This window comes from Notolabrus celidotus, chromosome 3 (assembly GCF_009762535.1).
Source record: "Notolabrus celidotus isolate fNotCel1 chromosome 3, fNotCel1.pri, whole genome shotgun sequence".
Lineage (NCBI taxonomy): Eukaryota > Metazoa > Chordata > Actinopteri > Labriformes > Labridae > Notolabrus > Notolabrus celidotus.
This window is the reverse complement of record NC_048274.1, coordinates 38847115-38863145: the sequence shown is the minus strand read 5'-3', so window position 1 is coordinate 38863145 and position 16031 is coordinate 38847115. Positions and strand designations below refer to the sequence as shown.

At 39.3% G+C, this 16031-nt stretch overlaps 1 protein-coding gene across 2 annotated transcripts in view; it reads left to right on the top strand.

Moving 5' to 3' along the window:
* The window catches only part of adamts17 (ADAM metallopeptidase with thrombospondin type 1 motif, 17), a 142577-nt gene that overhangs the window by 29908 nt on the left and 96638 nt on the right, over positions 1-16031 (top strand). For both annotated transcript variants that reach the window (XM_034680807.1, XM_034680808.1), the window contains exons 4-6: positions 7471-7643; positions 9138-9221; positions 10696-10853. In XM_034680807.1, coding sequence (XP_034536698.1) covers positions 7471-7643; positions 9138-9221; positions 10696-10853 — 415 coding nt within the window. The remainder of the gene's footprint in view (positions 1-7470; positions 7644-9137; positions 9222-10695; positions 10854-16031) is intronic.

The window sequence follows — 16031 nt, the reverse complement described above, 5'->3', positions numbered from 1 at the left end:
AGTAACATCTGTTTATTGTTATTAAATCACAGTAACATCTGTTTATTGTCATTAAATCACAGTAACATCTGTTTATTGTCATTAAATCACAGTAACATCAGTTTACTGTCATTTAATCACAGTAACATCTGTTTATTGTCATTAAATCACAGTAACATCTGTTTATTGTCATTAAATCACAGTAACATCTGTTTACTGTCATTAAATCACAGTAACATCTGTTTATTGTCATTAAATCACAGTAACATCTGTTTACTGTCATTAAATCTTTTTTACATCTGTTTATTGTCATTAAATCACAGTAACATCTGTTTATTGTCATTAAATCTTTGTTACGTCTGATTATTGTCATTAAATCACAGTAACATCTGTTTACTGTCATTAAATCACAGTAACATCTGTTTATTGTCATTAAATCACAGTAACATCTGTTTACTGTCATTAAATCTTTTTTACATCTGTTTATTGTCATTAAATCACAGTAACATCTGTTTATTGTCATTAAATCTTTGTTACGTCTGATTATTGTCATTAAATCACAGTAACATCTGTTTACTGTCATTAAATCACAGTAACATCTGTTTATTGTCATTCAATCACAGTAACATCTGTTTATTGTCATTAAATCACAGTAACATCTGTTTATTGTCATTAAATCTTTGTTACGTCTGATTATTGTCATTTAATCACAGTAACATCTGTTTACTGTCATTAAATCACAGTAACATATGTTTATTGTCATTAAATCACAGTAACATCTGTTTATTGTCATTAAATCTTTGTTACATCTGATTATTGTCATTAAATCACAGTAACATCTGTTTACTGTCGTTAAATCACAGTAACATCTGTTTATTGTCATTAAATCACAGTAACATCTGTTTATTGACATTAAATCTTTGTTACATCTGATTATTGTCATTAAATCACATTAACATCTGTTTATTGTCATTAAATCACAGTAACATCTGTTTATTGTCATTAAATCACAGTAACATTTGTTTATTGTCATTAAATCACAGTAACATCTGTTTATTGTCATTAAATCACAGTAACATCTGTTTACTGTCATTAAATCACAGTAACATGTTTACTGTCATTAAATCACAGTAACATCTGTTTATTGTTATTAAATCACAGTAACATCTGTTTATTGTCATTAAATCACAGTAACATCTGTTTATTGTCATTAAATCACAGTAACATCAGTTTATTGTTATTAAATCACAGTAACATCTGTTTATTGTCATTAAATCACAGTAACATCAGTTTACTGTCATTAAATCACAGTAACATCAGTTTATTGTTATTAAATCACAGTAACATCTGTTTATTGTTATTTAATCACAGTAACATCTGTTTATTGTTATTTAATCACAGTAACATCTGTTTATTGTTATTAAATCACAGTAACATCTGTTTATTGTCATTAAATCACAGTAACATCTGTTTATTGTCATTAAATCACAGTAACATCTGTTTATTGTCATTAAATCACAGTAACATCTGTTTATTGTCATTAAACCACAGTAACATCTGTTTATTGTCATTAAATCACTGTAACATCTGTTTATTGTCATTAAATCACTGTAACATCTGTTTATTGTCATTAAATCACTGTAACATCTGTTTACTGTCATTAAATCACAGTAACATCTGTTTAATGTCATTAAATCACAGTAACATCTGTTTATTGTCATTAAATCACAGTAACATCTGTTTATTGTCATTAAATTACAGTAACATCTGTTTATTGTCATTTAATCACAGTAACATCTGTTTACTGTCATTAAATCACAGTAACATCTGTTTATTGTCATTTAATCACAGTAACATCTGTTTACTGTCATTAAATCACAGTAACATCTGTTTACTGTCATTAAATCACAGTAACATCTGTTTACTGTCATTAAATCTTTGTTACATCTGTTTATTGTCATTAAATCACAGTAACATCTGTTTATTGTCATTAAATCTTTGTTACGTCTGATTATTGTCATTAAATCACAGTAACATCTGTTTACTGTCATTAAATCACAGTAACATCTGTTTATTGTCATTAAATCACAGTAACATCTGTTTATTGTCATTAAATCACAGTAACATCAGTTTACTGTCATTAAATCACAGTAACATCTGTTTATTGTCATTAAACCACAGTAACATCTGTTTATTGTCATTAAATCACAGTAACATCTGTTTACTGTCATTAAATCACAGTAACATCTGTTTAATGTCATTAAATCACAGTAACATCTGTTTATTGTCATTAAATCACAGTAACATCTGTTTATTGTCATTAAATCACTGTAACATCTGTTTACTGTCATTAAATCACTGTAACATCTGTTTATTGTCATTAAATCACAGTAACATCTGTTTATTGTCATTAAATCACAGTAACATCTGTTTACTGTCATTAAATCACTGTAACATCTGTTTACTGTCATTAAATCACAGTAACATCTGTTTATTGTCATTAAATCACAGTAACATCTGTTTATTGTCATTAAATCACTGTAACATCTGTTTAGTGTCATTAAATCACAGTAACATCTGTTTATTGTCATTAAATCACTGTAACATCTGTTTACTGTCATTAAATCACAGTAACATCTGTTTACTGTCATTAAATCACAGTAACATCTGTTTATTGTCATTAAATCACAGTAACATCTGTTTATTGTCATTAAATCACTGTAACATCTGTTTATTGTCATTAAATCACAGTAACATCTGTTTAATGTCATTAAATCACTGTAACATCTGTTTATTATCATTAAATCACAGTAACATCTGTTTATTGTCATTAAATCACAGTAACATCTGTTTATTGTCATTAAATCACAGTAACATCTGTTTACTGTCATTAAATCACAGTAACATCTGTTTACTGTCATTAAATCACTGTAACATCTGTTTATTGTCATTAAATCACTGTAACATCTGTTTACTGTCATTAAATCACAGTAACATCCTTGCTATTGGCTTTATAGTACTGTGGTCAGACAGAGACAGTTGACTTTAGTGTGACTTTTAAGATACAGTGAAACTGAGACTGGCATACAGATGGACAGATGCTCCACAGAAAGAGACAGATGGTAGTTTTAGACACAGTTCATGGAGGAGGACAAGGAATTAACCCAGCTGTGTGTCTCCAAAGTTATGAACACAGACATGATGGTGTTTGGGTTGCAGATGTAAAAAGACTGGAAGGATTGTTGGTGCCAGACAGTGTAGTTCAAGTGTTACGGTAACTGCTGATCTCCTTGAATTTTTTGCACAAAAGTCTCTGAAGTTTACATGAATTTTGCAAAAACTCCACTGAGCAGCATATCTAATGGGGAAAACACCTTTCTAATGAGAGGTCAGAGCAGAACGGCCAGACTGGTTCAAGCTGTGAAGAGAAGACAACAGAAAAAAAACCCTGAGGTTACAACAGAGCTCTGCAGAAAAGCAACACAAATTGAATCATGAAGAAATTGTTTAGAGCTGGAAAAAAGGAAACTGAGTGTAATCTTGATTTCTGCTGCTGCAAAAATGTTGAAATCTTGTGCCCCTATGCAGAGTTTTGGATAAATGATGTGAAATGCATCTCATCTTGTTTCAATAGTTCAAGCTGCTGGTTGGTTAATGGTATTGGGAATATTTCCTGTGACTCATTTGGACACTAAATACAAACCAAGCATTAGGCTATACTCTACCTGAGCACTGTTGCCTACAACACATCAGCACAAGCTCGTCCCCCTTGTGCATCCATAGAGTTCATCAACAGAGGAGCCAGATCTCAGTCCAGTGCACAACCTCAGGGGTGTGGTAGAAAGGGAGATTTTCAGGATGAATGTGCTGCCTAATGAAATCATGTCAACATAGACCAGAATCTGGAATGCTTTTTGCAACCCGTCCAAGCTGTAAGAAATGTGAGGTCCTTCTCAAAGTAAGAAAAGTAAATCTTGAGTAACAGGTTGTGTTAAACAAGTACAAAAGGTGTGGGAGAGGACTTTTAATGTCAGGAGCTTCTCTCCTGAGCTCCTGCAGTTCAAAGTAACCCAAGAGTTCTGTCTGGACTCTGTTGAAACCTGAACATGACAACATGAGCTAGTGCTAATCGAAGTCAGGACGGTGTCCCCAAAAGTCTCATTCGTTGCAAAGTTTGTCTGAAGTCTTTAAACACGAAGAGCAGCTGCAGGACTGATTTATTCTAACACCTCAAATAGAGACAGAACATTACCAAAACATTTTTCCAATGGCTCTCAATAAAAAGAAAGGACCTAATAGAGAGCCATTTGGATATAGTTTCACATCCCCACAGATGTGAGGCATTAACAGTGGAGCCGGCTGGATTATATTTCATATAAAAACCACTTCACAGCAGGTTACCTGAAACATCCTTATGCTGCTTGAATGGAATCAGTGTTATTAGCAAGAGACAGAGAGCTTCATGTTTTTTTTATGAACAAAATCAGCATACTGAAGCTTTGATTAGCCCTGCATGCGTTTTAAAGATCAACCATAGACTGTATAAAATATGGACGTAGTATCCGTGACGTCACCCATCTGTTTCTGAACGCTGTTTTGAGACCAATCGTCAGCAGCAGACATATTGCTGCTGTCGAGCCAGTGTGACGTAAAGAGGCGGGCTTTGAGCCTCCTAGCCAACAGCTGCAGTGTTCCCACAGGCAGCTGTGCCTCTCATTGGAAGACTAGTAATCTCAATATCTTAAAGGGGACATATCATGCTTTTTTCATCAATATATATTGGTCTAAGAGGTCCCCAAAACATGTCTTTAAAGTTTATGCTCAAAAAAACACTTTGAAATCAGATTTTGGCATGCCTGAAAACCCCCTTTCTTCAGTCCTCCTCAGAACACTCTGTTTTCCCTCTGACCACGCCCCCTCAGGAAGTGGATGTGCCTCGGCTCTCCAGCACGTTGATCTAATGTTTACATGTTGGCTGAATATACACGGCTGCTCACAGATCACGTTACTTCAACCCTCTGAATCTGATCCTGACGGAGAGGCGCCTGTAGCAGGACCTTTCTGAACGATTGGTCACAGATTTAGTGTTTCTTGTTGTTTTATTTATCAGTATGTAGACGTGTGTCTTGGTACACAGCTACGAACATGTAGCTATGTGGCTATGCTAACTAGCGCTAGCACTTATCCATGATAAATAAAAATCATCCACTAGATCTTCAAATCTGCAGACGTGGGGAGTAAAACCGACCTCTACCAGAAAGGCAGCAGGACCTTTCTGAAGGATTGGTCACAGATTTAGTGTTTCTTGTTGTTTTATTTGTCAGTATGTCGACGTGTGTCTTGGTACACAGCTACAGCTACAGCTACAGCTACAGCTACAGCTACAGCTACAGCTATGAACATGTAGCTATGTGGCTATGCCAATTAGCGCTAGCACTTATCCATGATAAATAAAAATCATCCACTAGATCTTCAAATCTGCAGACGTGGGGAGTAAAACCGACCTCTGCCAGAAAGGCAGCGGGACCTTTTCTGAAGGATTGGTCACAGATTCTGCGTTTCTTGTTGTTTTATTTATCAGTATGTAGACGTGTGTCTTGGTACACAGCTACAGCTACGACATGTAGCTATGTAGCTATGCTAACTAGCGCTAGCACTTATCCATGATAAATAAAAATCATCCACTAGATCTTTAAATCTGCAGACGTGGGGAGTAAAACCGACCTTTGTGTTTATTAAGACAGCCTACAACTAGCATGCCTCCCTCCTAAGCTCCTTGTTAGCACACGTTTGTGCAGGTAATGAAAAACGGAGGAGGGATTCAGTATTATTTTATACAGTCTATGGGCTGAACAAGCTCCGAGCTCTGACTCCGTGACAGACCGGATATTGTTGTTATGTAACAAAAACACGGAAGTCTGAAACGGCTGGTTTCACACACATTTACAGAAAGGTGGAGAAATCAGAACAGGGGCAGAATGGTTTTTTTTCATTCTCGGGGGGTTTGTAGACATGCCAGGGAAACATATTTCAGGTAGAGAACCATTAAAAACTCCATTTTGCATGATATGTCACCTTTAAAAATTGCCGAATTAGATAAAAATTCACCCCCCTCACAGTGAGAGGACATCGAGAAATGAGCTATTCAGACTACACTCATCTTTTGTACCAGGCTGTAAACATGTTTATTAATGCTGTAAAGATCGTCTTTTCCCCATTCATGTGTATGTGACTTCCGGTACTTCCGGAGCCAGCCTCAAGCGGATCCTCGATGAACTGCAGCTTTTAACACTTCCGCATTGACTCATATTTTTAGACCGGAGGTTGGCGCTTGAGATCAACACATTACTTTGTCTTTTTCACTAGTAAAAGAAAAAAAAAGGTTCCAAATATTGTGCTGTCTGAAAATCTGATATTTTACTGTTAGGCCTTAACACTCTAAGCATCTCAAGTGCAGTTACTGTTATCAGACAACAAATGAGCTCACTGTTAAACTCCATAGAGGGTACGTCCATGACATCATGATAGGTGGAGTCACTGCGGTAGCGATAACAGGGAAGATCTCTCAGAGGAGGAAGAGCTGCAGTCGATCGACTGAACAGATTTAACAAGAAGTCTGATCTCTCTTTTTAGAGACTAGTGAAAGTTAAAGAATAGAGAAGACAAGTAATCACTGCTAATGCTTGTGATTCAGTTTGGACTTCAGGGTAAAATCATACCTTAAGTCACACTGCTTCCTTATTATTTCAATACCCTACATATTGCATTTGTATCTTGTGTTACTGTCGAGTTTTGGTCAGATTTGATGAAAAAGGATCTGGTAATGATCCGTGTGTGTGACAGGATCCCACTACGGGGCTTTCATAATCCTGTTTTGTGGAATATTCCTCCAGATATTAGTCAGATGTTGAAAATGATAAGGAAATCATGTTCATATTTCCTGGGGAGGAAAATAAAAGAATGAAAAATCACTGTCAAAACATTTTGTTTGCTTTTGCTGCTTTGTGTACTTCCTTGGCTTTCAAATTAAGCTCATGTGCATGCCAGGAAACCCCTGATCATAAGTCGTTGTCCGTATATTCATCTGATTTACTCCTGTTTTTTGTTTCCCCTACCAAAGTAACCACGTTGTAGGACGTTTTGCCACTCAGTCCAACCAAGGGGGTGTGTTAGGGTGGGACAGTAACGTCAGTGCATACCCTCTAAAGGCATGTATCTGCTAATGAGTGCAGATATCACTGCTGTCATATACGCCATCTCCATCATCAAGCTGCATTCTCTCATCTTAAGTTACAGTAAGACTGTGAATGATGGCCAACAGATGAATGTGCGGTCTTGGCCGGATGTCTAATATAAGTTACAGGGATAGTGGGTATCACCTCCAGGGGCTAAAGGATAGCTTCAGGCTCAGGGATGATGGAGCATGACCTGATGACGAGGACACTGAGTCTGAGCAACTGTGAACTTTCTTCTGTTTGTTTCTGTCTGCAGGGAAGAAGAAGGAGAAGATGTCAAAAGCAGGGGAGGATGGTCGTGGGAAGAGAAACGCCATCCGCCTGCATGATGTGTACACAGTGGAGACGGTGGTGGTGGCAGACTCTGACATGGTGCAGTACCACGGTGCTGAGGCCGCTCAGAGGTTCCTGCTGACTGTCATGAACATGGTGAGAAGCTGAAACACTGATATAATGTCCGTCTCACTTTGTCTTACCTCTATCAAAGCAGAATGTGATGCTTTAAAGGGAAAGTCTGGGTTTTATGAAGTGAGGTTAAATGAGGTGTTTGCCAGTAGTCAGTGTTTTACCCACAGAGGATCCTGGACTGATGTGGTACATGCATGCTCTTTCCCTGCAATGCACTTATCAGCTGTTCTTGTCTGCAGGCTTCAAAAGAGCACTTAAGCATGCAGTCATTATTGTTTAGGTCAGAATATGTTAAAATCATCTGAACTACAAGGTAAAAGCTGACCCCGTCTGCAGAGGTTGATAGTCTAGCTGACTTCCCTACAAAGAGGCTGAGATGAACATGATCCTCTTTGGTTTAAACACTTACTTTTGACAAGAACCTCATACAATTTCAATTTAAAAAACAACTTTCCCTTGAAGTTAGGATGTGGTAATACACATTTCTGATGTCTAAACACAGATTCAGAAAGGCCTGTATACATTTTGGGTGATGTTTGTCGACACTGGCCTGTCAGTGTAATGCAGTGTGTTAAAAAGGTAACTTTGGAAAGCCTCATATATAACAGCAGAGAGTGACACATTTGATTGATCACTAATCCTTCCATGGGATCTGCCTTCCTGAGAGGAAGACCTCCCCTTGTTAATTCTAGACCTACAAATGGCTCACAGCTAGTATTTGGTGCAGGTTTTGTTTCATACCATGTTTGTTTTGATTTTCTCCTATAGCCACATCACTCACAACCAGCCTTGTAACATTTTAAATGTGAGTTGATTATTTTTGACTTTTTGTAAAACATTGTGCGAGAGAGAAAGGTCAGATCCTGGCAGAGTTAAACAGAAGGAGGCAGCACAGGAAGAGAGGAGAGGTGCAGGTGTGTTTTGGGAAAAGAACTGAGGGGGGTTAGGTTAAGTAGATTAAAGTAGTTCACATCTAAAGGCCAACCACACAAACCCCTGACCAAATATACCCATAAAGCACTGACTCACTCATCACATCTTAACAAGGAGCCTTCAAACAGCTTCAGTGACTCCAAACATGAGGCTGCAGCTTCAAACACAGGATGTTGGAGTGGTAATTGGCTGTCACTGGATACAAACATGATCAACAGCAAAGACAGGATTGTCTCTGTTTAAGCCATAAAACAGAATTAATTCAGTTTGTTCTTCTTTTGAAGCCTTTTTAAAAGAAACTCCTCTGCTGGTCACGTGCCTGCAGTCTGCATGAGGTTCAGCTGTTGCTGTCTTGATGGCAGTGAACCAGCACTCCCTGTGCCCGAGCCACAGGGAGGCATTAGCGCCAACCAGGCGCTCTAAATGAAAACCTTCATGCTAAACTTTACTGCTGTTAAACAGTAATAATGCAGTGTGTGGTTTAGGCTTTATTTCTAACAAGGATTCCGCTCAGCTCTTTCGTCTGTCCTCTCGTCTCCTGCTGGTGAAATCTGTCTGAGTATGTGTGTCCGTCTCCTGCAGGTCTACAACATGTTTCACCACCGCAGTCTGGGAGTTAGGATCAACATCCGTGTCACCAAGCTGGTGCTGCTGCACAGCCGCCCAGTAAGCCTGACTTTTTACCCTCTTTGACCCCTCTTAAACTCTGAGTCGACCCCAACAGCCTGACTGTCAGCAGATGCTGCCCCACCCTGTGTGCATGTGTGTGTCTCTGTGTATGTGTGTGTGTCTATCTAAGACCTGAGCCCCCACCCCCCCTTTTTTAAATGTCCAAATTAAAGATCCAAAGAAATCACTATGTTACAACTTACACAGTCAGCCTCTCCTTTAAGTGTTATATCCATGTGGAGACTTTATCCTTTCAATGCAAATTCTTTATGGAAACATTTGTGTTTTAACCCTTTAGTGAATTAATTATTACCCAGAAATGATGTTTAAATGTGTTTTTGCTACTTCAAATTACAAAATAAATAAATATTGCAATTGTGGAAAGTACCATACAATCTTTTTTCCCTCTAAAATCGTATTTTATTTACAGCAAATACGATACATTTATATTACATTTGTAAACAGATATTTATTCTGTTAATGTATTATGATTTGTTTTTTGGAATGTATGGTAAAAGTAGCATCATACTTAGTGAGATACATGTAGAATCAGACACTGGGACATACTCTTGAACAAAAGCACTGTTATTTCTTGTTTAATTTAAAAAGTAATTCTCTGTTAGTTGAATTCATTTCCTTTAATCACTATCAACAGCTGTTTCTAACCGATGTATGTAATGTTATGCACCTGTTCTGCAGACGATGTAGAGGAGCAAAGAGAACCTGGAACAACTTCTCCTCACACTATTACCTTTCGTTTCATTATTTTCTTCCAACATCATGCATTTCATTTAGTTAGTTTATTCCATTTAGATATCTTGCATGATCTTTAATTGAAAGCAGCATAAGTAAACTGGCTTTACTTCAAATAGAGTACAAAAAAGCTGCCTGCAGTTGTCATTACTGTGTTATCTACAATATTTGAAACTACATATCCCACTGTGCAAGGTGTAAACCATCTAAAACATAACATTTTCTACTAAGTAAATATTTGTGTTTAAACTCAGTGGGTGTATTGACTAGAAACTTGCACATCAGCAGACCAGCATACAGTTGGAGTGGATTATATTCCTCCTGTTGAAACAGTTATTGTCCTCAGGCTCGTCAGGCTCATTCAAGTAGAAGTGGGAAGTGCCCCACCTGAAGTTTTTTATTTTAGAGTTTTTTTTTAAACACCTTTAATTTTATTATAACAAGTAAAAGCTTAAAGAGCCAGCGTGGATCAAACACAGCACAATAACTTGTACCCTTCATATCATTTAAACCCCATCATTTGTAAAATTAGGGTTTACATAAGAAATACCAGTACGCCCCTTCAAGCAGTGGACGACAGATGACACAATGGTTGTTTCTAACATCCACCATCTCACTGTTTGTTCTGTGCCTAATGTATGTACTCTTAAATCTGAAGTGGAAACTGTGACACAGCACCAGGAGAGGAGTTAATGACCTTGCTCTGTCTGCTCTGTAGGAGAAGTTAAAGGTGGGCTATCACGGTGAGCGGGCTCTGGAGAGCTTCTGTCACTGGCAGTATCAGGAGTTTGGAGGACCGCGCTACCTCGGCACCAACCACGTTCCTGGAGGGAGAGATGATATCCCACCTGTGGACACTGCTGTGCTGGTCACCAGGTATGTAGCTAGCTCTTCAGATGAATGACTGTCTGATGCTGAATGTGTGAAATGTGGCCTCACCTTATTTCATCTGAATGGATTATGTTGCTCTATTAAAGGTGACATATCACGCTTTTTTCATCAATATATATTGGTCTAAGAGGTCCCCAAAACATGTCTTTAAAGTTTATGCTCAAAAAAACACTTTGAAATCAGATTTTGGTCTGCCTGAAAAACCCTCTTCTTCAGTCCTCCTCAGAACAGTCTGTTTTCTCTCTGACCACGCCCCCTCAGGAAGTGGATGTGCCTCGGCTCTCCAGCACGTTGATCTAATGTTTACATGTTGGCTGAATATACACGGCTGCTCAGAGATCACGTTACTTCAACCCTCTGAATCTGATCCAGAATCTGATCCTGACGGAGAGGCGCCTGTAGCAGGACCTTTCTGAAGGATTGGTCACAGATTTAGTGTTTCTTGTTGTTTTATTTATCAGTATGTCGACGTGTGTCTTGGTACACAGCTACGAACATGTAGCTATGTGGCTATGCTAACTAGCGCTAGCACTTATCCATGATCAATAAAAATCATCCACTAGATCTTCAAATCTGCAGACGTGGGGAGTAAAACCGACCTCTGCCAGAAAGGCAGCGGGACCTTTTCTGAAGGATTGGTCACAGATTCTGTGTTTCTTGTTGTTTTATTTGTCAGTATGTAGACGTGTGTCTTGGTACACAGCTACAGCTACGACATGTAGCTATGTAGCTATGCTAACTAGCGCTAGCACTTATCCATGATAAATAAAAATCATCCACTAGATCTTCAAATCTGCAGACGTGGGGAGTAAAACCGACCTTTGTGTTTATTAATGATCTCACTGCCATGCTGTGTTCTTGAGCCTTTAAGTAGGGTGGTCTTAAAGAAGGAAAACATCCTCACTCTTACAATTCACATGTGTGGTGTGACATCCTACATGGCTCTACATTTCCACTCAACAGGGTTCAGAGACATTTACCAAATGTGTGTTTTTTCTCTGAGTCATGTTTGCCACATTAACACACTGCATATAACTCACTGTATTGCTCATCTACAGAACAAAAAGAGACAAATCGATCAACACACTGAATATCAACATAAAACATTAATCTCCACAGACACATGGTCATATACAGCGAGGCTCAAACTACTAAAAGTGGATTTGCTGCAACAAGGGAACTGAACAGAGAAACATTTCAGACTCAAAGTGTCCATATTTCTACCTACTTGTTCTTATTGAGAAAAATAAGCATGACCACACAGTTGGTTATGAGTCGGAAGTGCAACTGGGTCACAATCAGTAGGCGGCAGAAAACCTGCTCAGATGGCAGGACAGCAGACGGTTACTGGTCTGCAGACTTACTGGTGTGCCAGCTTTGCCAATCTAGGAAATCTCTCTGCACTGAGTGTTTGTACCAGTTTTTCGACTATGTATCCAAAGATGGAGTAATGTCATGCAAACAGTTCTCCTCCTCTGGCCTGTGGTGGCGGCTGTTGTGAATTACAGCGGGAGACCTGGCGCAGCCTCTGGCCGAGTGCCTCCGCTGTGTGCAACACCTTTAGGCTCCTGGATCGCATTGAAACATAATTTACACTTAAAACTCCTCCCTGATAGCTGAGTATTAGAGGTGTAACAATTATTTTGAACAACGATTCGATTCGTATCATGATTTGTGGTTGCCGATATGATTAAAGGACGATATTGGTTCATTTAGAACGAAAAGTCCAAAACGATTCAGTGACTTTTTCAACCAGTGTGACTGTGAAATAAACACCTTGATACTGGACAGTCCTAGAGTCCTGTAGTGTCTTGTAAGGGAATCAGGTAGAAATTAATTATGGATATAAACGTTGTGTGAAATGGCACCTTAGTAGGTGGTTGGATAGATTTGTGGTGTTGCCGTGGTAACATTTGTTTGACCTTTACATACATCAGATACAAAACTTTAATCATGACTTACAAAGCAGTCACCAAAACTGCTCCAGTTTACCTGGAACCCCTCATCCAGGTCTACTGCCCTTCTCACCCGCTACGCTCAGCCTCTGTGAAGCGCCTAGTGCTTCCAGCACATAAGGCCTCAAAATCAAAATCACTAGCTGGACTCTTCTCTTCTGTTGTCCCTAAATGGTGGAATGAATGTGCCAACTCCATTCGATCTGCAGAGTTCCTCTCTACTTTCAAAAGACAGCTAAAGACCCAGCTCTTTAGGAAGCACTATGCACTTAGCTAGACTGTTCTCCACTGTTGTCCCCAGTGGCAGATCATGTCTTCCAGCTACAGTTGACTCACACTGTCCTGCTCTACTCTGGGAATCTGTGTTCAGGTCTGGAGTGACCCAGCACTTGGTACTTTGGTCATTATTGTGGTGATGTTAATTGTTGATGATGATAATGGAAGGTCTTAAATTGTTTGGTTGCTTCATTGTAGATGTTCCTTATTTTATTTAAAGAAAAAAAAAAATCCTTACTTACTTTTGTGCATTGCCTTTACACTGCTTGCCTTTACACTGCTTGCCTTTACACTGCTTGCCTTTACACTGCTTGCCTTTACACTGCTTGCCTTTACACTGCTTGCCTTTACACTGCTTGGCAGTACCTGCACCCAAATGGACTTGAAGCACTTTGTTACTCTTACTATTCTTGTTTCCTCTTGTCTAGATCTTTGCTTGTGTTGTTCTTGTTCTCGTATGTACGTCGCTTTGGATAAAAGCGTCTGCTAAATGACATCGTAACATTGTAACATTGTAACATTGTAACATATCCTACAAACAGTGAGCCACTTATTTAAAACATCTTCATCTTTGTAAAAGCCAAAGTGTTTCCACACGCTGGACCACAATGGTGGCTTGATCATTTCTCGCTCGCCGGCTTCTCCTCTGCCGTCCACCATGCTATGTTTTGTTGTCTGGTGGCGCATGGCGATGACGTCACAGACAGGCAGCCTGAATTGAGTAACGTTTAACGTCTTTATCATTAAAAGTGTAAAAAAAAAAACACATCCATATAAAGTCTGCCGTGCTTAAATCCAATGTGTTATTTCCTAGTATGGATACAATTGATTTATTACCTTTTAAACAATGTTAGATCCATATATGCCGTCTGGAAGGCCAACTTGCCGAGCACAGATCCATGTAGTCTGATCATAGAAATATAAATCAATGTGGTAGATGACTCATTACACCTCTACTGATTATAATATGAGACCACACTTTGTTCATCTCCAACTAGCACAAAATCAAAAAGAAAAATGTGTTCAAGCTGATTCTTGAACTCCATACTCGATAGCTGACTCATTTTTTCCATTTTGCATCTCTTAAAGATCGCAAAATGTTTAATTTCAGCCTGTAACAGCCACTGTAACAAAGTGTATGCAGTAGTAATCAGATTTTTAGTCCAACAATCAGACATTCTTTCTTATTGGTATATATGCAGTATCAGAAAATGTAGACGTCTGTCTAAAATTGAACTACCCTTTAAGCCCCCCTATCAAGACAGAGCTTCAGGAGTGTTCATGTCAAAAACAAGTAAACACAGATCCTTCAGAAGACTTTGATCAGAAAACATTGAATCTCTAAAGACGTTCCTGTTATATCTCATCCAGTGAACAAAGGTGTAAAGCTTTGTTTTCGGACAGGAGACAGCGAGGCCCGGACCCCAGGGATACTCTGGTGAAGTTCATGAACTTTGACCTCGACCAATTAGCACCTTTAGGTCATGACACTGTGGCTGCAGAAGCTCAGAGTATGACGTTACACTGTCGCTGTCACAACAAATCTCAAATCAAAACAGCAGAGCGTGTGATCATTCAGTGTTTTTAATTCACGAGGAAATGATTCTGAAAACTTTCAAATATGTAAGCCTCTGAAGCTGATGATGCAGATTACTTGTGAGCCATGAAATAGTACTCTCAGCTAGTGAGGTGAAATCAATCTTCATCATTAACATGCTGCAGCAGTCAGTCCTGGAAGTCTTGGCACCTGAGCCGGGCACTCCTCGTCCTGTGTGTGTGTGTGTGTGTGTGTGTGTGTGTGTGTGTGTGTGTGTTTTTGTGTGTGTGTGAGAGAGGGGGTCATATCTAATCGTCTCCCCCTCAGTACGTCAGTGAGGCAGGTTTGTTCTTCATCCTCGTGTTTCAATCTCAACAAGGCGGCATCTGGCACAACATGACACATTCCTAATTTAGGATTAGCTATTATTATCTGCTGTAACTCCACTGCTGAAGGGGGGGGCACCAGGAATCCTTTGGTTTAAATGAGTACTCATGTCTGCTGTCAGATCCTATCCTGTCTCCTCTCGCTGCGTGGGGAGGGAGGGGGGCGTGAATACAGTGGCCTTTTGTTCTGGAGCTGTGGAGCGGGAGGAGCGGGATGCTGCCAGCAGCAGTCAGGGTGAGAGAGAGGCGGCAGGCGGGCAAATTAAAGCGTGTCACAGCGCTCTCTGGTTTCCTTTTATGCCTGGTGTGTGTGTGTGTGTGTGTGTGTGTGTGTATGTGTGTGTGTAGCTACTGTAGCCAGGGGAAGCTCATATGGATGACATGTCTGTAACAGCTTATTAACAGTCGCTTCTGAGGAGATCAACAGATATTTGATCCTGTGATGGCTTCTGGTCTGTCATACAGGCTGCAGCGGTATCATCCTGCTGCCACATGAAAAAGGCTTTTGAGCTGCATTCAGAGTCAGACCAGCAGTGCAGTAAGTCTTCACCCCATGTTTCTCACCCAAGTCTGACCGCAGGATCAGTTATGTTTATTTGAAATAAGCCATGAATATTTGCCTTCCCAGAAAAGTCTGAAAAATCAAACTCCATCCTGTCTGAGTTCATATCATCCCCTGGACTCTCTCTCAGCTGCATGAATGTCCCATCCTCCTCCTCCATGAACTGTGTCTGGATGAACTCTTCTTAATTGACTGTGAAAGTTCAAAAGGTTCAGTTAGCATGGATTGCAGTGATTCAAGTTGATTGTTCACTTGTCTTGTTGACAAAGACGATGCAAAGGTGTCGATAAATGTAATCAAGTTGAGCAGAAGACCATTTTTCCTTTTGGTCTGAAAACCCCTCAAAGCTGTCGTGACGTCTCCTGTCTCTGTGCTGATCTTTTGTTGTACAAAGAGAGGTTGTTTTTTTTTGTATTAAACATGACCAGTCAAATATGAACTCACTGA